The 22,357-nt window shown below is 42.4% G+C and overlaps 1 protein-coding gene and 1 pseudogene across 1 annotated transcript; both read right to left on the bottom strand.

The window, feature by feature from the left end:
* Positions 1-972: 972 nt before the first annotated feature.
* On the bottom strand, positions 973-22,286 carry slc26a5 (solute carrier family 26 member 5). Its single transcript, XM_088348224.1, has 18 exons — positions 22,069-22,286; positions 19,026-19,247; positions 18,033-18,172; positions 17,726-17,836; positions 15,862-16,037; positions 15,626-15,790; positions 13,290-13,525; positions 12,268-12,415; positions 8,828-8,941; positions 8,688-8,765; positions 8,523-8,618; positions 6,574-6,680; positions 6,433-6,502; positions 6,277-6,369; positions 5,033-5,131; positions 3,147-3,335; positions 3,023-3,077; positions 973-1,229 (listed from the first exon to the last, which is right to left on the bottom strand). Exons 2-18 carry the CDS (start codon positions 19,214-19,216, stop codon positions 1,102-1,104), a joined length of 2,196 nt encoding a protein of 731 aa, XP_088204350.1. The 5' UTR covers positions 19,217-19,247; positions 22,069-22,286; the 3' UTR covers positions 973-1,101.
* On the bottom strand, positions 4,307-5,026 carry LOC148356120 (large ribosomal subunit protein eL6 pseudogene; annotated as a pseudogene).
* Positions 22,287-22,357: the final 71 nt, after the last annotated feature.

Below are 22,357 nucleotides of genomic sequence, written 5' to 3'. Positions count from 1 at the left end.
AATAAGATCCACTTGAGGTATTCTGTCACCATGATGTGGCTTGTCAAAGTACTGTATTTCAGTACTTTGACAAATTATACTTAAAAAAACAGTGTACTATATTTTACTCTTGATATAACAATAATTGGTTGACCAACTTGTGCCGATAGAGCAGCTTTCTATGTGAACTTGATTTAGACAAAGAGCTAGCCCCCAAAAGAGTAATTGTTCATTTTAAACTTGAATAGACTCAAAATGAGGAGAGAAAACAATGGATTCAGAACTTGTAAGGAAGACCAGGAGCTTTTGGATAGGAAAATGCCATCATGTCCCAAAACTCTGCTGTTGTATCAACTCTTTAAGGTTACAAAAAGCAGCTTAGCCCCCTGAAGGGTGTGGAATTTAAAAAACAGCATCCTGATAGATAGATACTTTATTCATCCCCATAGGGAAATTCACACTGATTGGCCAATAGCAACAATGGCACATGCCAAAACAATGAACAGTGTGAAATAAAATAATGAACAGGAATCCAATGAAATCTCTTTGCAGGTGTCCAATTTGAAAACGTATCAGGGATGCACTTATTAGTGTGACACTATTTTTTTTAGCCAGTTTTGTTTACAGGCCATATTTTGATAAATGTTTTTAAACTATCCAGTTTACTTCAAATTAGATTTTTGTCATGTGGAAAGTTATTGGAAAAACAAGGCTTTGATCTTCCTTTAGCACGTGGAGAAGGCCAACTTTGTTGGCATTAGAAAGTATCTACCTTTTGGTGCTTTTATTTTGACATGGCTTTTAGAGAAACTTGACAGTGAAAAATATTTTCACACAATATGTAACATTGGTGGGTCAAGCCGTTTTATGTTCTATTTGACAAATGGGCAGTCGCAGGCAGAAAAGGGGCGGGTCGACCGTTGAGCCACTCAGAATGCGGAACACAATAGCCTAAGTAGCGAAACCGTCTGCCCAAATATGACATCGCTGAGGTACTTTTGAAAATACTTCTTTATTGTACAAAAGAACCTGGAAATTGACCGTACACACGATTTAAATGCAGTAACCGATTTGTCCAAATCCCGGCGCGCTTAAGTGCAAAATAACATCGATATACTCGTATCAACACGTGACATCGGGCTGAGACTGTTGACAGTGCAAGACGGCGTCGTGGACGGTGGGGAAAACCATTTCGGGGGTGACGCCGCCGTCGAAGAACTGCAGCCGGTCCAGGTCGGAGAGGAGACTTCCTGGAGGAGGAAGCGTGAAAATCAGAAATTCCACGTCGTGAAGTCAAAATGGCTGAATTCATTGGATAGATGAGGAGAAAATGTTTTGTTTTATAAACGGGGCCGGGAAGGTTACAGTGACTATTTACTAAAGGTCAGCCAATTATCGGCGCCGCTATTTGGGAATTTGACGGGTATCGGTGTTTTTATTCATTCGACTGACCGATCGAGCTCTTTAAGCGGCACAACGCTCTCCATTGCTCGGACGTCTCATTTAAGAACCTACGACTCTTCGGTAAGGGAACGGATAAGAATTTGACCTAACTGTACTAGATGAAGCTTGCCAAAAACCTTTTAGAATCTAAAAACACCAAAAATCGACATATTCATCAAAGCTCTGATGGCAATTTGACAAGTACGGCAATTAGATATATTGGACTGACGCTGGTCGATTTACGACATGAATAAAATGACGATATAGCCTATACGTTTCTAATGGAGGATCATTCAAAGGAGAGCAACATATAAAGAAAGGCCACAGAAATTCTTTTTTCACCAGATAAAAAGAGAAATTCCCACTCCTTGTGGTCGGGGGCGTCACAGGTAGACGTGACTCGACTTTACCAAGCACAGAAAAATCCCCAAAATTTGATGACACCGACAACTTACAAAATTGAATGGCTTGATGGCTTTGATTTTTTTCTTCAAATTTGTGTCATTGAATCTCGACTATAAATAATGCAAATAAGTACGTCATACTCTAGTCAAAAGTGGAATATGTCTGGATACCATGACTCAATTCAAGTCAGTTTTTTATAGATTGCCAATGTTTTTTGCCCAAGGGCATGCAATATGCTTTGGCCCCTTCAATTCATACTTTTTAATATTTTTGGATGCCACTAGCCTCGTTTCCTGCATATCTTGCATATCAAAACTTTAACCATGTTCAAGCAGTAATTTGCTTAAGGGTATTTCAGTTTTGCTTATGGAGAGACAGAACATAAGATTACACGCATATTTCATTTCTGTCCAAGGAGAATCTTGGACACAACCTTAAAGTGATGGAGGCGAGCGCTCAAAGTGTCAAAATTGGAGCAGCGTTCGTCTTTAAAATATTGAGTGCCTCCGAGTGGTCCAAAAAAAAAACTTGTCCTCCTGTAATTAGGTTTCATAAAGAAAATCAGCAAAAAATGTGCAGTTTTTTTGAGCTAGGTTTCTGGCTACTTATTTTAGCTTTGTGGCTAGCTATCTTTGTAGATTTTTAGCCATTGAGCAAGTTATCTACCCAGCGTTTTACATTTTTTGCATGCCATCAAGCGAACATTTGAACTTTTTTTTTTACTAATTTAGCTCGCTTTCGAGCTCCAATTTTACCGGAGTATGTACTTTACAATATTATTAATATTTATATAGTTGTATTTGGATTCTATGTAAACCAAGTCACATATTTTATTTTTCCTTATTTTACTTAACATATTTCCGTTCTTACAAAAATATTTTATATAGCTGATGTTCTATTTTGCTGTCGTGCTCTGTACAGCCCTTTGAGACCTTAGGTGATAAAGAGCGTCACAAATAAATAGGACTTGACAATCTTAGCCGGGAGGAGGCTCGCTGAAGAGACTGCGTTATAGCAACTGAGCCAAGCTATATTTAACCCGCCTTCATGCAAGCAACTTGAGGCTAAATTGAGCCGAGAAAGTAAACGTCCTTATCCGTCTTTTGCGCAATAACCCCTGGGGCAGCCTTTAAACACGTCGAGTGAGTCAACTTTCTCTGAACTTTGAGTGGTTTTTGACCAGACGCGTCCTTACTCGTGCAGCCGGCTATGACCACCCCGATCTTCACCGCAGCGTACTCCTTGATCACCTGCATAGAAAACATTGCATTTCAAGAAAACGGGGCGCCCAGTCGACCTGGCTGATCCAAAGTCCGAACCTGTTTGATGGCCTTGGCTCCTACGGAGTCGATAAAAGCGGCGTGAGTCCAGTCCAGGACGATAGAATGGACGGGACAAAGGGATCGGAGGAAGGCCGCCCCCTCCGAATCCAAATCCCCGCCGTTTGTCCCATCTCCGGACGAGTTCTTCAAAGACGGAACTTCGGCCTTCTTAGCGTGCTCCTCGTCCTAAAAAGAGAAAAAGAATTTAAAGCCGACATTAACTACAAAGGTTTGTGTGCCAGGAACACCGATATTAACGCTGTAATATTTGAGCAGTAGATGTCGCGGTATAGCGCAAATCAGTGGTCTCTGAGTGACGCAAAAGGGAAAATCTGATATGCATTTCTAAAATAATGACTACTTCTTCCAAAAAGTGACTATACAGTAAATAACTAGTTACCAGGGAAAGTAACCATTTTTGGTAAATGAAATAATCTGAGCAAATACAAAACACCACGTTTACTTGTAGAGATGGGAATTCAGACTCTAGGGGAACCGGCTTATTCAGCACGGCTCACTATTAAGAGCCTTCTTGTCCCAAACAGCTTTTCAGGTTGTTTTTGTCGCTTTATGCCCTACATGACCAATCTTTAAACAAGATTATGCACGGGACAACTCACAAAAGGGGGGGAAATAGAAAAATGGAAAAAATAAATCAATGAAAAACGCACAAAAAAAAGAAAATGAGATCTGAAAAACGTATATATATTACCACTGAAAAACAAAGGCGATATAGTCCAAGTATTCATAACTACAGAAAATGAAAACCAATCCTAACTGTTTTTATGCTCAACAAATGTAAAGTCAACAACACAGAATCTCCACAAAATGCATATTGACCAATCAGAGGAGAAAAAAGGCGTCTCTGAGGGAATTGGCTGCTGATTGGCGGGGAGCCGCGTTAGTAAAAATGGTGTATTCGTAACGGCTATCTAACTTTATGATGGTCGCCATTTTGAATGGTGACACCATCCGGAAAGACGTGACGTAAACAACTCGGGGGAGAATGGAAAATCCGTGCCGGTGAAATCGGCCTCCTGCAGCCAAAGTAATCCGGCGCTTTTGACCCTCAGTAATGGCGTTGTAACAGAGGAAGTTATATCAACCCGTTACTGAAGAACGGAACATGTTGTTAGATGCACCTTTTTATTGACCGCTTAGAAGACCAGCTTGTGGGGATAAACACCAGGAAGAAGCTCCCACGTAAATAACCTTTCAGCTGAGGAACTTTCTTGATGAGCTGGGAGTCCATCGCTTTCTGGTCCTCCTTCCTCTGCTCAAGTCACCTGGTACTTCTTCTCCGTGTCAAAGATCTCCCCACTCTTGGTGGCGAGGTCTCCTCAGCCTCTTCTTGAAGTAGACATGGTTGAGGCTTTTGGGGAGCTTGATAGTGGTGATGTCCACTTTGGTGCCGGTGGCAATGACAAACTTTTGGTGGGCCCTTCGTAGGGGGACTCCGTTCAAGGCAAGGGGGCCAGTGACTCGCAAGAGACCACTTGACAACGGTTTCGGGAAAACGACGCGCTTCCCACGGTGGCATCCTTTGAGCGGGACATGCACAGTGACGGGCGTGATTCCCAACAGTGAAAACATATGCTGTCCTGGAGGGTGATGGGCACCAACAGGCTGTACTTGACACACCGCCCCTACCACCCGTGCCCTTAAGGGATCCACACCATCACCACGACACCATTCAGCAGCATCTAATGGTCCAATAATACACACTGTCCCTTGAATCAAACCATACTTTGAAACGGGCCGGTCATGAACGAGTTCTAAAAGCTCACTTGGTTTTGCAGCATTGACACAATCCCGCGCCGCTATTGCACAAGTCAACCGCGCAATCCGTATTTAACCGGCGCAAACAAAAGCGGAGGACCCACCTCGGCCTTTCGCCTCGGAGAACACATCAAACTGTCGTGGGCCTTTTGCTTTTTCGGAGCTTTTCTGGCCTCCAGGATGCCTTCCGGGTTCACGCCTGTCTGCGGAATGAGAAACGTGAACGAGAGCAACAAAATACTCCACCGAGGTTGAATTCTGATGATCGAGTGCCTCCCAAAAGACACCCCTGAATTGTCAGGGGTCTTTTGGGAGGCAGAGAAAAAATGAATTGGTTATTTCCTATGGGGAGAATGTCCTCAAGATGGCAGCAATTCCAGAATGAATGCCATATATAGAGATCCCCCATAATAAAATATTTTTGGACAGTTATTTCTTAATTCCACCGATACGGATATACTGGCGTGTCGTGACACTGAGCCATCGTTTCGCGCATATCGTGGTCAACGGGCATTATGGGAACTGTAGTTTTTGGTGGAAGCACTCTTTGGACCACTCTATTTTTAGACGCGCGGACATTTTAAGCTCTCGCGGCCTACATGACATTTGGCCCGCAGGTTTGATAGCCGTCCTATCATCGGACGCCGTACACCTTTTTCATGCCCGAGCACTTTCTAAAGACTTCCCGAACTATTTTTCAAATACCGTTGAAAGAAATCTAGTTTTAAATCGTTTTGCAGAGCCGCAAATGGATCAGTGAGTTCGATATGGGATTTGGAATTTTGCCTCTGCATTTAGAAAGACATTATTATTATAAGATCTTGAATCATAAATATACATTGGGCGTGCTGAACAATACTTGCGTAAACGAGACAAATCTCTCTCCATATAAGTGTTAGGTAAAATGGCGGGAAGTCCTTCCCAGTACAATTTCCCACTGGGAAACACAACCTCCTTTTTTTGCATTGGCCAAAATAAATGTTTATAACGGATGCGTAATCCCTGCACTGATACACATTTCATAGTGCCCTGTTGAGGTCATGCATGCGCCTCTCCTCTTAGGCAAGCGCAGAAGGGGGGCATCACAGGACAATGCCTTACAAACTAACGTCAGCTGCCGTTAATCACAAAGGAAGAAGTAACGCAACGGCAAGGCAAAGCCGCTACAGCTCAGTGTCATTTATAAACAGACTTGTCGAGAAGCATGGCGACAATTTTAAGCACTTCACCTACATTTCAAGCCCTTTTAATCTCTGAAAAATTTCAAATTCGTGAGTTTAAGGATTTCAAGCCCCCTAACCAACCCTGTATAAGCGAACGGAGCTCGGGTGGCCATCTCGCAAATTACCTTCTCTTTGAGAGCGCTCACATAAAGGTCAGAGTTGGCAAAGTAGATGGAGGAAGCGGAGTGGAAAATCTTAATCCCTTCGCATTCCGCCGCCTTGAAAGGAGACAAATCACAGATGCGTTGACTGGCATTGCGACTGGGTCGAGCACCACCCACCTCTTTGTATTCGTCCGCGTCGTAGTACAGGCCCGTGCCGGGAACGCGGCCCAGGACGGCGTTTTGGGGGCTGTGGGATAGGAAAGGGACACGCTGGGAATACAAATGTAAAGGCAGGAAAATAACGAGGTGTTGCCGGACCTCTGGGTTCTGTAGATGACGGTCAGAAGAGCAAAAGTGATGGCTGAGAGGAGGCCGTAATCCAGGCCCAGCAGCACCGAGGAAATGAAGGTGACCAGCCAAATGGCCTGAGGAAAGAAAAATGTCCCATCGCCACATGTTTAGGATTCAGATTCACTAGAAAGGCGCACTTTGTCACGTATACATCTCCAGTGTCTGAAACTCCTGAGAAAAAGTTAGCCGACACCAGGGCTCGGAAAAGTGGCCTGCCCCATTTTTCACAACTTTGAAACACAATAAGACCACTCATCGACAAAAAAAAAACAAAAAACATTGTTTCAAAGTATATTAAGGATTGATCATCAGAATATAGAACAGAACGCTTTAAAATGAAGTTATTATAAATCTATAACATTCATTGCATGTACATGACACGGCTGTTTTCCATCTGCCATCCGTATGTAACTTTATTGACTCATCATCATTTGTGCAATGTTTGCGTTGCGTCGTCTGCTACAAGCCACGTGAACTCCTCTTTCCACCACGCTTTACATTTTGTAGCGTCGTCCATTTTGTTAGCTTCTGTTGAATCTTTCTTCCGGGGCTGAGGTTTTGGCTCGATTCCTCACCACTTCTCCATTTTTCTTGCGTTTTCTGTGCGTCTACTTTGGAAACGGATATGCAAACGCACGACCTTATAACGCTCGGGAAAGTCCGGAGCACGATTCGATCGGCTGCCCAGTACGCAAATTGCCGAACGAACAGTCATTCTGAAATTTCCAAACCGAACGGAGATTTCAAAATCGGAATAAAGCAAACGTTTGATTTTTTTTTTCTCGAAAACGTTGTCGGCCACCCGGGCAGAGACGTGTAAGTTGTACTCCCGACGTAAAAGATGCACGCCCCGGGGCGTCCGGGCAGACCTCATTTCAGACACTGATATCTCATACATGAGGCGCACTGGACTGCAGTGAGAATAGAATGCCTTTATCGTCATTACAGTAAAATTCAAAGCTGCCCCATATAGTGCACATATACACTTATAATTTAAAGTAACAGAATTTAAAAGTAACAATTTTAGAGTAGTACAATATTACCAATATACACAGAAAATTCTATCCAACATTGCACAAGACCGAACACAATCTAAAAACCCCGTAAGCAGTAGCTCTAATCGCAGAGATCAATGATAAATATTACAGTGCAAATACGGATTACGTGATTCATTTGACACTCCGAGCAAAGTATTTCAGTTTAGTGCAGATTTGAGTCAAGTATTGTGACAGAGGTCGAAATCTAGTGGAAGCTAGAGCTCTTGTTGGTGATAGGAATGAGTGGAGAGCTGTTGTCAAAGGATAGTGGGATGTAAAAGAGTGAAAGGAAATGGCGATCACCAGCCAGTGCGCCGTAGATTATCGGGTTCGGGAGGGGACTGAGGCGGTGTCAGGAGAGAATCCGAGAGTGAGGCTGAAATCTGGCCTACTGCTACGGGCTAGGCCAACAACGCTCTTGAGCCACCCCTGCAGACGCTGTATCACGCCAGGTCCATTACCCATGAAACACATGACTTGGAGCCACAACTCGTGGGAAACGGCTATATACAGGACGGTCTTTTCTTAATCATCGTGGAGATATGTCTCTATTTGAGGGCACCCAGTGTCGGCTGCTCTCTAAATTGCTTTCTTACACTGAAAGGAGAAGCCCTCCAGTTTTGTTGGTATTTTTCTAGAAAGACAATAAAGAGCATTCAATTCCACTTCAATGCTGTGTTCTTATTTGTAGATCTATAGTTATTTTGTTTGTAATACTCTCAGTCAGTAAGGACGATATCTGGAGGTAAGTTTGAGCCATGGGGGCCTTTATAAGGGCGCAACGCTACTCTGCGGGTTTTCACTTTTTGTGAGAGGTTCTGGTCCTCATTACCCGTGATCACCGAGGGATTACCGTCATTCCAAAGCCTCGCAACTGACCAATTCGATCTTGCTGGTTCTCCATAAAGCTGGGATATCTCTGAACTGTTTGAACATCCCCAATAGGTTGACCATGATGATGGCAGCCAGCGCAGTCTGGAAAAACAGACGAGGATTACTTAAGCCGCATGAGATATTTCCACCATTTTGGTTGGCACGGCTCACCTGCGGGAGCGGTTCGAAGACAAAACCGACGGCGACGATCACGAGGAACACCAAGAGGGAGCCCAGCAGCCCTGCAATCTGAAGAAGCAGCCGTGTTTCATCTCGGGTGACGCCATCGCCAGGAATTCAGCCCAAACTACCTGCGTTTTGCCCCCCGTGCTCTCCTGCACCATGCTCCTGGACATGGAGCAGGTGATGGTGAACGTCTGGAAGAAAGAACTGATGAAGTTGCACAAGCCCAGCGCCATCAGCTCCTGCCAACAAAGACGTTTTCAAGTTCACAATCGGCATTCATGCCATCGGACAAAAATCTATGAAATAATGACACGTTGAAATTAATTCGCAATTATCACGTTCAGTTTGATTTTGTATGTATACAGCAATAAAATCTTGTTTTATTTTCGGTGGAATTGCTAATAAGATTGATGTTTAAAAAAAAAAAAAAACAATTAACAACCATTACATATATCTACGCATTGCTGCAATTCCATAAAGAAGAATTTAAACTTCTAGTTTACTTTCCACCAAAATGTGTTGCCAAACGTATACAGACACTCTCAAACTATGTCTAATTGAATATAATGTACAACATGCAGAGAGAGCGGGAGATATATAGATATAGAGAGAGCGAGAGCGACATAGATAGAACTAAGAGATAGAGTAACCTGATAAACAAGTGCTCACGACTTGGCACAAGTAAACCACGAGTGAATGTTTTTTTTTGTTTTTTTTTTAATGAAAGAAATATTTTGTTACTAAGCAAAGGGTTAGGGTTAAGGTTTGAATGGGGGGAAAAAAAAACCTTAAAAGGTCTCATTATTAAGCAATATAATCAATCGTAAATTACAAATGCTATCAATACTAAAACTAGAATTTATGAATTATGAAATAGACAAAAGAAAAACAGTAACTGTTTTAACACATTTTAGAAGAACTCAATGGATGATTGTCTATGGGTCGAGAATTTTAGAGCAGAATAACGTTTGCTCCTAAGGAATACACTGTACAGCTTTTCCAAATCCAAAGATTAACTATAAAAGATTGAAACAAGCAACTATTTTCACCAAACGGACACTTTTTGTAGAACGATGACCTCGCCTAGTTGGCTTTCTGCTTAGAAAGAAAAACACGGATGTTTTTGGGGAGATTCAAATGAAAAAACAAACCTTATTCAGATGGTGTCCATCTGAGGAAAGAGTCGGACTCCTCTCTTTTACAACTAATGGAATTTTTAAAATACACACATATAAGATAAGATTGACCAGTTCGATTATGCTTCAGTGTGTTTAAAATTGCGGACTCTTAATAAACGAGATGACCAACTTTCAAAGACCGGTCTAACAAGTCTTCATGCCTTGAAACAAACCCTCTTATTTGCTTTGTTGGCACAACTTGAGAGAGAAGTACATGCCCAAGTGAAGACTTTGCAAACGTTCTCATCAAAAAGGAATACCGGCACACATTTTGTACAGGGTTCCTACATCTGAAAAAGTTCAATTTTAGCCCTTTTGAAATCAAATTTAAGTAGACAAAAAAAAAAAAAAACAATTAAAACAAACCAATACTCTCCATATAAATGAAAGACAATTTGAAACCAATGGGTTTTTACAGCAAGTCACGGATCCCCACTCAAAACGAGCAGATCATGAACTCATTCCACAAGAAGTTTGTATGCAAAATGTTTTTTTAAAATGCGTACCGAAATAGCAATACTTGCTTATATGTGTTGATAACAAAGGTCAATGTACTGGTAAAAACTAAAATCCTAACAATTTCAATTTGCTCATGCGAGGTTTTTGAGTTTTTTTCCCTTCCCCTCATGTAGGTTTTTGATCAGGGGATGGTATCATAATAGTCTGTGGTTTGCAACAATTTGTGGTCTGTGCAGCCCTTTGAGACCCTTTGTGATGAAGGGCCAAAGAAATACACATGAAATGAAACGACAGTTCTCTTCTGCTACATCGATGAGCATTTTCATCATAAATCATGAAAAGAGATTTAGGAAGAGTCCATTTTAGTTCAAACAAGTAGATCTTATGCAATCACATTTTTAAGACTTTTGAAATTGGATTGAAGACATTTTAACGCCATTGAAGGCCTTCTATTTAGAATCATGAACTTAATGCTTTTTAAGACTTTTCAAGTCTTCGAGTCATTTCATGTCAAGTAGGTACAAGTCACGTCAAAGACACACAATATAGTAGGTTAGCTAGTGCTAACTAGCTACATAAGTGTCTTACAGTTGCAGTTTTACACGACGTCATAGAGCTGCTTTTATTGCAATTGATTTAAAACAGTAATCTTTCAAATATCACATCAATAAAAACTGTGTTCTATGAAACAAACTGCCAAATTATCAACGCATAGAAAAAGAAACGAGCGTGCAGAAAATAAAACGTCATTTCGGCAAATTCAATACTTTCAACATGCTGAAAATACATTTCTATACAAGGAGCAAATGCCCTGCCTGCGCTTTACTGTTCTAGAACATTCCTGAAACTTTTTGAAGTCCTTTCAGTGACGTTTGCAAAAAGGAGACAATTCTTGCCAGGGGTGCATTTTTCGGCACAATGAAGCGGAACAATGCGTACCATCTACAAAGAACTGGTAAACATCCAGAATTGTATAAGCTTCAAGATCAGCACTGGTGTATGGGGATACTGCATCTACAACATAGTGGTACAGACGGTGTGGACTGATATCAGGCAGGCTGGACAATTTGGTTAGAAGTGCCAATATGTCAGCTGGAAGACGGAATGAAATAGTTATATACTATTTTCTACGCTGTCTTATTCCACTTGTACTCAAAAATACTTGTCCTAAGTTTGACCTCAGACTTGAGTGCAACTCGTCAGAAGGGTGTCATAAACCGCCTTTGCTTTGGAATACGTCTTTGGTTTCAGTCTGTGCAGATCACAATGACTCATCACCTCGCCTGGGGGGTTAGAATGTGTGTGTCGTGCCCCATTCTGTCCATGACCCATCACCCTTCTCCCATTCTTCAAAGGATGAGGAGATCTGCAATCGGCTGCAGCTTGGTCATGGGGCATGAACATTTCATTGCCATGTGTTATATAAAAGTGGGCAACCCTGGAGCCTTTGTCGCTCTTTCTCCATACAATTGTAATTTTGGCACAGCAGAAAGGTGTTGGTTCAACTAAGTAAATTACTATGCGGACTATATTCAGCACTCGGCTCAATAATTTCTCTGACTTTAGAACATGCTCCAACTGTAAGGGTTTAAAAAAGACACATGAAGTGTCTTCAGAGTCAGATTGCAGTTTAATACATGTTAAAACCTCACAGGGTCAATAACCCTGCTAATGCGATCCTCAGTTTCTCTAAATTGCGCTCTTTGTTCTTTCCGACAAGGTGAGCCGCCTTCTCAGACAGCTGCATAATATTGGTTCGACTGGTCATTTCCAATAATGTTCAATAGTAAAGCTTTTTGCTGATGTTGTCCACCGTTTACTGGCCTCATGGTTGGGTCACATATGTGCAAAGGGTCAATGGGCGCCAAGGCTACATTTTTTATCGAATTAGGGAGAAACCAATCACTTTCAAATTCGGTTCTTCGCACCTGATTACTGTCCACGGTGTAGTTGTGCTTCAGAGCAAAGATTTTGGCCAGCGAGATTCCCATGGAGAAGCCCACGATCGCAATGGCGAAGGAATCGGTGACCAAATTGGGTAAAAGAGAGAAGTCTGGAGCCACGGGTGCTAGAAGGCTGACAAGGCACAAAAGAAGGCTTGTGTTACTTTCACACATACAATAGTTTGTAAAAGTACCGTATTTCACGGACAGTAAAGCGCAACAAAAAAAAACAAATTGGGCGGAAAAGTAAATGTCTGCCATATAAATTCCAGAAAACTGGATAATGAGAAATGTATACTCTATAGGTCTGTGTTACTACATGAAGTTTTACAATAAACGGATCAATCAATCATCGCAGACGCAAATCGAAACATATTGTATGCAACTGGATTCAAACCCGGGTCCTGGAGGTGAGAGCACAGACTATCACGGGATCAGGGGTTTCTACATTTTTTAATCTGGGAGCTACCTTTTGGTTATTAATTAGCGCTGGAATGATCAATCATAATCAATGAACTGGAAAGTCGATAAAGCTAAAATTAAAATATGTTTAGGAGAATTGCTTCCTTTATGATAAATGCTCAACACAATATGAGGCCGTTACGAATTAATTCGGCTTGGAAACAGTGAATTCTACCTGCCGGTTGAATCGTTACCTCAGAGTTAGATTCTGAACCAAATAAATAGAATCCAAACCAATTTTCCCTGGGCTGCAGAGAGATAAGAGTGCCGGGCAGGAGAGGTTGTTCGGTTCCAACTTCCTGGCCCAAGGAGAATGCCCGGCAACGATGGGCCTTTTCGCTTGTATACCAAGAGTGTATGAATCCAAAAATAAACACGGTAGCTCATAATGTAATCTCAATATCATGCGCCTTATAGTCTGGTGCGCCTTACGTATGAAGAATTCACGTATTGAAAGTGCGCCTTATAGTGCGGAAAACACGGTAAATAACATCTGACATTGAAGCATCGCTGCAATAACGGATACAAGAAAGATCAGGTCCTACCCGGTGGGTATCTTTCCGACCACGTCCACTCCGTATTCTTCGGCCAGCTTCATCCCGTAGGAGGCGCCGGTGGACACGATGACCACGACGATCTCGCCGGGGATGGGGATGGGCAGTTTCTTTTTGAAGCGCTCGTTGAGCTTTTTGACGGCAAAAAGGAACACCAGACACAAGAGGCCAAGGACTAAAGTGGAGATGTTGGTGCTTGCGATTTCGCTCAGTACTGCTTTGACACTCTGCAAAGAGGGAAGAGAGACGACTCATTTCAGTTTTTATCAATGTGTAATATTTGATTGCGATTCATTGCATATTCCATAGGAAACTCAAATGAGTATTTTTTTGGGGTGTCCTGTTATCAAATATGTACATTTTAAAAGCGTTGAGAAGAACAAGGAGTCATTTTTCTCAAATGTACATTGTGTAATCTTTTGACCACTAGATGGCACCGTTGTGTTTAATGCGAATGAAAACCAGTGACAAATGAGCACAGTGTAACAGCAAGGAAGAAACATGGTGGCGACCACCCAGTATGGATTCCGCCATGTAAAAGAACTAAATTTCCCGACCTTGGAATATTTATAAGAATTAACATTGGTAAAATGCAAGTGTTTTTTCCTATTTATTCAAATCAATGTGGTTTTTACCGAGTGAAAGCTTTTTGTACAACTAGGGGGCACTAAATACCGGGTATTTTGGCAGCCAGGTAAGAATAGGCAGGCATCTTTAAAGTGACAATCGAGTCCTCAATTTATAGATTCAAATTGAAGAGCAGTGGAAGTGATCCAAAACTACACTACACTTTCTGGATTATCAGAGTTATTGTCTGGTCGCCGGAGACTCCTTTAATCCTCCAGGCCTGTTGAGAAATGAATGCAATTGGGTACGTTACCGCGGATACCACCAATGACAAAAACTCTAAAGGACGACTTTAAACACCTGTGTCACAATCTGGCACTATTCTCCGCGGTATGGTTGCCCCGACACTGTCATCTAAAAATATAGGGCTTAGATTTTAGACGATGCAGCCCTCAATTGCATTTACATTCTGCATCGCAAGTAAATATACGCTCGCTTTCTTAATCGCTCTGGTAGACTCCATCTTGAATGATCACATGATCCGAAAAACATGTGACAACCCATTTGAGTAAAGCCGAAAACGGCTTCAGGTGTGAGGGTGTATGGTGCCGTTTGTGTTCTGTAGCCAAAAGCATAAGGCCAAATTCCCTCAGCGCTTGGAGCCAGGTGTGTGGAAGCGAGTCTTGTTATACCAGGCAGAATGTAGAGCGCTAGTCCAAGAGGTGACGGGTTCGATTCCCAACTCCTCCGAGTCGAATGCCGAATTATCCTTGGGCCAGACACTGAACCTGGTGATGTCCGTGGTTAACAGGTAGGCCCCTGCATGACTGACGCCACTATCTGTGTTTGTGTTGTTGTGGATTAACTGTCGGTCGGCAGCCAACGAGCTGAAAATAGACACCTGGCAGGATGTTATGAGATAATGTTGATGCAAGAAATCACAAGTTGTTGACTGAGCAAGTCGGGCCGGGGAAAAAAAACATCACGTGATGTTTTTCAGCATAGTATAAAGCCCAGCGTCTCTTGGACGAATTTAGAGAGTGGCTTGAATGAATGAACGGATGAAACAAAGTACGTTCCCTTTCCGCCATATTTCTGTCTCTGCGTATATTTTGGGGCGATGCCCAACGACGTCCTCTCCGCAAGTGTGAAAGAGATTGTAAAGCGCATTGGGAGGTCTTCATTGACTGAAAAGCGCTCTATAAATTCAGTTTATTAACAGGGTTCCTACAACTTAGGGAATATTGAATTCACGACTCGAGAATTTTTGAAATCAAATTCAAGACCAAGTCAACAAAAAAACAAGACATAAACAATAAATAAAAAGGGTGTGGACAGTACTTCGTTCAGTCTCAGTCAAAACTGGCAGATAACGACTCGTTCCATAGAAGTCTTCTGCTACATTCATAAAGCGCTTTATCATGATGCATGAAAAAACGACCTTTTGGTCCAGCGTAAGCTTTGTGAAAAACAACACTGCTATATAAAAACACATGCTGAGAAGAAAAAAAACATTTGTACTTTAAGTGGACCATTGATAAATATCACTAAATCTTTGTATTTACTTCAGGCCTTATTTGTAGAGTGATGAATTCACTGCCTTTTAAGACTTTTCAAAGATTCACAGGAACCCGGATATACCATTTTATACCGCAAACTTGACAAAATGAAGTTTCGTTCTGAAATTTGAGCATACACTGCATTCCGAAATGTACGGTAATGACAAGAACGTCAACTGGGGTTTTTGGTGCCAAACTTACAAATATAACCGAGAGGGGTCCGCTGAAGCGCTTGGTTTTCACCCCCAGCAGGTACTTCAACTGCGAGACCACCACGTGCACGGCGGCGGCCGTGGTGAAGCCTCGCACCAGCGGCTCCGTCAGGTAGATGGCCACGAAGCCGAACCTCAGAAGACCTAAAACCATCTGAAGAAGAATCCATCGTTTTATTTCACAGTCGTGAGACGAACCGGAGCGAGGCGGGCCCGCCCACCGACCTGAATGATTCCCACGAGCGTGGTGAGGACCACCGCCACGCGGACCCTCATGGCGTCCCGATCGGCTACGGTGAAATTGAGGGACGCGTTGGAGCCGTTGGCGGGCGGCGAGTACGAATCTGGAACTTCCCGGACGGCCACGCTTCCGATCATCAGGCTTATTACTGCGAAAGTGCCTGCAAGTCACAGTCACGTGATTTGTCCTTCGCGTGTGGAGTTTGCATGTTCTCTCCGTGCTACATTCAAAAAACACGCATTTCAGGTTTATCGGCCGGTTCAAATTGTTCTTGGTGTGAATGAGAGTGAGTAGTCTGTGTGTGCCCTGCCCACTGCCCGAAGACAGCCGAGATGGGCTCCAGCACGCCCGCGACCCTACAGAGGATAAGCCGTGCAGATAGTATAAAATGGAAATGTATTGAGTGCATGTTCTCAAAGTTTCATTGGAGAACACAAACATGTATCCCTACATTGCAGTTTTTTGGAATGAAACCGTATTTTCCGGACTTGTAGAATCCCCACACTGTATTAAGAACCCGTTCCTCTTGCCATTTAATTTAAAAGCACCGCAGGCGTACTCGACTCCTATGCCAAAAGCAAAGGGATGCTTGTGTGTTTCTCATCATGATTCAAAGTCAGTCAACTAAAAGCTTATTTCCTTGTTTTAAAAGTTCAACCGCTTTGTTGAATCATCTGAAATTTAGAAGCGAGAGGAAGTGTGGACGTGCGACATTTCTCCTAGTCCAAGAATCAAAAGGTTAGAAAATCCATCCACCGGGAACCAAGAGCTAGAAGGATTGTGAAAATTAAATCAAACTTTGACATCATCCACTTGGGAATTTGGTCGTGTCCCTAGAGCAGGATCTTATGTCTCTTTCGACGAGTACATATGGCTTGGAGATGAAAAAGGACTTGCGCCATCCCTATGAATATCGCCGCTGCTTGTTGCGCATGCGAAGCGGAGATCATTCTGACTGTGTAAGGGTTCCGTCCAGTATTTGATTTATTTATATATAGGACACCATTTAAACTAGTTATAGTCAAGGTGTCACATCAACATAACCCATTTAGGCTGTAGATAACCAAATAATCCTGTATATGGAAGCTCATTAAAACAATGTATGTTCAGTGTTGAAACCTTCAGGATGAAAAGCCACATAAACCTTAAATACCCAGAAGCTCTAGCAAAGCACCAAGTGAAATTATATTGGGTGAGCGGCAGGAACGGGCAGAGCTACGCACGGGCCACCCGCAGTACTCCTCGCCCACCTAAGTCTGCACTGAAGGTAAATACAATAGGTATCCTTGTTTGCAGTATTTTTGTGACATTTGTAAAAGGAACTCTGCTTGCACCGCGTTTTGAAACCATTATTCAGGACCAAAATGACAGTCAATATAAATGTATATAACACACACAGAAATAAAATCTGCTGAAGAATGAGCTTTTTGTCTAGGATGCGGATTTGGCGATTATGTTGAGTTTCGCCTTTAAATATTCAAATATTTTTGCTATCATGGTACTTTGGGTTAAAAAGGTTCCTGACCCCTGCCCTAAAGTGTATAACAAAATGAACGAAAAAAGGGCATTTTCTCCACTTTTGAGGTATTTGATTTGGACCACAAAAAAAGAATACAGCCTGATCTTCCATTCATGTGATCATTTGAGTTATGAAGTTTCACTCTGTGAAAGTTATGTTTCGGTTTAATAGCAAGATTTCATGAGGCAATATAAAGTTGTTGCAGGACAGAAAACACATCCGAATGCAATGCTGGATATTTGTCACCGTCATCGTCCAATGACTTTTAAATTCCAATTCATTGTTGGTTTCAAAAACCCCCAAAAAATGATTTTTTTTTTTTACCTTACCTATGGATATGTGTCTGGACGTCCCAAAGAAAGTATAGAGGAAAACGGGGTAGAACGAGGAGTACAAACCAAACACCGGAGGCACGGCAGCCAGCATAGCATAGGCAAGACCTGCAGGACACAGAGAGAGAGAGCGCTGGCTAAATAAACTGAAAGTCTTAAAGTGTTCTTGCAACAGATGACAAAAGCAGCGTGTTGCAACAAGAAAAACCACAGGGAGTTGGCGACAGCCATCCCAAAATAACAGCCGGTGTTATTCCCGATGCCATTCTCACGGCTTCTTGCCAGGAGAGTAGGGTCCGCTCACCTTGAGGCAGTTGCACCACTCCGGTGCTAAGACCCGAGACCACATCGTTAAATAGGTACTCCTTGACCGGGTACTTTGGCAGCCAGGTAAGAATAGGCAGGCATCTTAAAAGGGCAGCCTTTGCTCGTTGAGATGAACACCTAGGTCAAGAAAGGATTGATTTGAGAAAACCATCTTGAACATGATTGCATTTCCGAAACGTTGGTGACTCATTTGGGTAGTTTGATCACGAGTCAGGTTTAAGAGGCAATAAACTCCGTGCGCAAACAGCAGCTAGCTAGTGGTTTCATTTATATGCAAATAGAGCGTCTGTTTTACAGTACTCAATAAAATAGACTCATCCTAGGAATGAAGACAAAAAGAGAGACAAGCACTGAAAAAGCTGCCGTCAGTCATGGACAATTCATCAGATCCACTACACAGCATCATCTCCAAGCCCAGCTCAACCCAACTGATGTGTTGGGAGTCAAGTGATTTATGTTTACATGACTCTTATCATTTTAGGAAATTGCCATCATAGTGTTTGCTTCAAAAACTGCAGGTTTAAGGAAAAAGATTTTCTTTCATATTTGTGCTTCTTCATTTGAATCGCTGATGAGGCCAAAATATGACAGAAAATACATTATTATTGTTATTTATCTAAATGCAATCCGATCTTTCTTAATCTAAAATCTTTCCATTTAAATCTAATCCAAACTACCTTATACATCTGAACTCATTTTCTTGTGAAATTTACACGAGAGTGTTTTAAGCTAGGCTTGATGTCGAGACATCCCAAATAAACACCGGCTAAATAAATTAACATCATGAGCTTTCGTGGGGTCTACAACCCCTCCCCTGACCACTCCAAGCAGCTCAGTCCAATCCATCAGCCTGGCAAAACAGGGCCATTTTGCTTGCTCTAATAAAAAAATATTTCACTCATTTGTCCTGGAAAACACCCCCAATTTTTTTTTAAATCCTTTGCGAAATAATGGAATACAAAAACCTTACTTGAAGTATGAAGCGAGCTTCTTTCGGAGGCTGACCGATTCTCCCTTGCGGTGGAGAATCCGTGACCTGAGATCGGCCTCGTTGTAGACCGGCCGCTCAATTTTGTACATCAGCAACGGGTTGGCATCCTCCTCTCGTACCGCCGCCGCTGCGGAATCTTCATTTGGCTCCATGGGAGTTTTACAGGTCATTCGCGTCCGGGTTCATTCCGTCGTCCTCTGACTGCAATGAGAGAAATTTCCCTGCTTCGGATTTAAATTTAAAAAAAGAAATCTGCTTCTATATTTATTTATACTTCTTAAATTTCAATAGCTTATGAGACCGATACGATGACTGAAAGTAAAATCGACACTGTTTATTGTAATAAATGTTTTACTCATTTCTCCAAAATGGCATTCCAAGAGCCAAGAAGAAATCGGCAGGCTTCGAGAGCGTTTTCCATTCAGAATTAATTGAAGGTCTTCCTTCATAACATTTCAAAACAACTATTTTTTTTACAGGCAATGCTTTAGAGCAGGGGTGTCAAACAGGCGGCCTGCGGGCTGGATTCTTTCACTAAGGGATTCTTTCTCTCTTTTTTTTCTTTCTCTCCAATCTACTGGTCCAGCCTCCCGAGAGAATGTTTGTTCTATGGTTTGACCCCCCCCCCCAAGTTCAAACGAGTTTGACATCCCTTACGCTGCAAAGGGAAGAGATTTGCTGAAAATGTGGAAATCCGGTCAATCTTAAAAATGTTGCTTTGCCTCCGGAGCAATTTTCCAGTTTTTCAAGTTTGCCAACCCCTCTACGGAATCTAATAGTGAGAGCTATTGAGGATAACTCTCGTTTATAAACATTGTCGGGAGTAAGGCATTACGAAGGAACACGTTCTTGGATCGCTTTTCTCGGCAACGCGTTATTGAGAACATTTTGTAAGAAGCGACATACGACCATTATTCTGCCTAGCAACACGACATATGTACTAACAAAACACAATTGAACACAGTTATTGTGGCGCCGTCTCAGGCATATAGCAAAAAGGACGCGCAATTGAACCCAAATGATATTGTGATATTTTTCCAAATGATGAAATGATGAAAATGATCGGCATTTCTATAGCGCTTTTCAAGTCAATGACTTCCCAAAGCGCTTTACAGTGTGCTCCACATTTCCTAATAGCGGCCTTGCAGCCATGTAAGGCGCTAACCTGCTCATTGGGGATATTAGGGGTTCAGTGTCTTACCCGAGGACACTTCGACATGTAACACGGACGAGCCGGGATTCGAACTGGGATCCCTTGATCCCAAGACGAGCGCTCTACCTCCTGAGCTACTGCCGCCCCAAATCAGGGGTTTAGTTTGTATGCGTTTATTTGGTTGTGCGTCGCTTTTTCAGGAACAACAAAATCAATCGAGCAAAAAGTGAGCATTACGTTTACAGCAAAAAATAGTTCTGATTTTTGGTCTTATTTGTAAAATTATTTTTACAATACATCATGTCCGGAGAAAAAAATTGAGAAGGAAATTTTCCAGCTGTTTGAAGACAAAGGACAAAACGGGTATGGAGTGTCTCAGCTGTGTTTGTTTGCAAGCTCTCAAGATTGACAAGAAACAGAAAGGCCACACTGCTTCCACAGGTCGGTGTACACATTATTCTTTCTCTTATGATATTTATGACTATTTTAAACCAGTTTTAGGGGTCTGCTTCTTGGATATTAAGCAGAAATTGAGAATGAAATCTTCAAGCAGTTTGAAAACAAAATGGACATGGAGTGTCTCAGTTGTGTTAGTGTGCAAGCTATCACGATAACTTGAGACAAAAAATGTTAAGCCCTCACCTCTGAAGGTTGGTGTACACATTATTATTTCCCATTTATGATGTGGCTATTTTAGGTGGTCTACTTCTTGGATATTACCCAGAAATTGACAAAGATTTACTCGAGACAAAATGGATATGGAGTGCCTCGGCTGAGTTTGTTTGCAAACGCTCAAGATGGCACCGGACAAGAAATATGAAGCTCTCATTGCTTCCACAGGTTGGTGTACACGTTCTCTTTTTCTGTCACGATGTGGCTATTTTTAAGCAGTTTTAGGGGTTCGGCTTCTTGGCTATTACTTAGAAATTGGGAAGGACATTTTCGAGCAGTTTGAATACTGAAGACAAAATGCATATGGAGCGTCTCAGCTGCGTTAGTCTGCAAGCTTTTACGATGGCACGAGACAAACCGAAAGGGATCACGGCTTCCACAGGTTGGAGTACACGGTTACTTCCTCTTTTTTTTGGGCCAATTGAAGCAGTTTAAGGGCTGGGCTTCTTGGATATGACCCATAAACTGGACTCGTTGACAGGCTTGGGGCATCGTTGCTGTCAAGCACTTTTTGGACAAATTTCAACACGTTACCTCGTGTTCTCTTTTATTATGTTTGTTTACTGTAACTCAATGCTAAATCTATTCCACCCTGGTCATCGTGGAAGGGTGATTTCCACTTGTGAGCCCCCCTTCTCAAGGTTTCTTTTTTCCTTACGTGGAGATTTTGAGTTTTTCCTTGCCCGCGTGTTGGTTTAAGATCAGGCGATGGTGTCATTTGAGACATTTTTGTGATTAAGGGTGTCATAAATAAATGGGACTTGACATAAACTAAGGAAAGCTTTGAACGATTAGAATACAAAAAGACACCGATGGATATGGAGTGTCTCAGCTCTGTTCATTTCCAAGCTCCCAAGATAGCACAAGCCAAAAGATAGGAAGGCTTCACTGCTTCCACAGGTTAGTGTACACGTTTACTTCTTGATGTTTGTATTTACTTATTTAGGAGAGTACAATTTGTGACGGGAATCGGTGGGTGTCAGTAATCATAGGGCGGGGACGCAATTTAATTCTAAATGAAGTAACTGGAATTGATTACGTAGACTGATGTCAGATTTTCCGTTTCTAGATACTGAGTTAGCTCATAAACGAGCGAAGAGTATGATGCTTTTGCCCAAAGGAGTCAATCAAGACCGGAAGACTGGTTGGCTGTTAGCTAACCCGGGTGACATTAAAAGCCGCTCTTGCCCCTCTTACCCCCCGAAATGTCCTCCTCCGTCTCTCGCCGGGATGCTGCGGGTTAATCGTCAACTTGGAAGGAAAATGACCTTCCGAGGTTGAAGTTTCCAAGCCGTGACGAGAGGGGAGCGTCTTCGTGCGTAGACGAGCCTTCGCCGAATGTCACGCGCTTCTCCTCCGTGAGCTACTCGGTAAGCGGCATTTATGCTTTACTTCCGGGCTACGTCACGAGGGTTCCTCGTCGCCTTCTCGGGATGTTAACAAATTTGTTTATAAATACTATTTGGATAAGAAAGTGTGTCAACAA

This window comes from Urocampus carinirostris, chromosome 11 (assembly GCF_059441175.1).
Source record: "Urocampus carinirostris isolate Australia breed hairy pipefish chromosome 11, RoL_Ucar_1.0, whole genome shotgun sequence".
In the NCBI taxonomy this organism is placed as follows: domain Eukaryota; kingdom Metazoa; phylum Chordata; class Actinopteri; order Syngnathiformes; family Syngnathidae; genus Urocampus; species Urocampus carinirostris.
The sequence above is the reverse complement of the archived record's forward strand: the minus strand, read 5'-3'. Positions and strand labels throughout refer to the sequence as shown.

Coding starts and splice junctions, on each gene's coding strand:
- slc26a5 (XM_088348224.1), bottom strand. CDS start 19,216: ATGACCTGTAAAACTCCCATGGAGCCAAATGAAGATTCCGCAGCGGCG. Junction 12,416..13,289: donor GTCGGAAAGATACCCACCGG/GTAGGACCTGAT, acceptor GTGCCTTGTCAG/CCTTCTAGCACCCGTGGCTC. Junction 5,132..6,276: donor TGAGCGCTCTCAAAGAGAAG/GTAATTTGCGAG, acceptor CTCATTCCGCAG/ACAGGCGTGAACCCGGAAGG.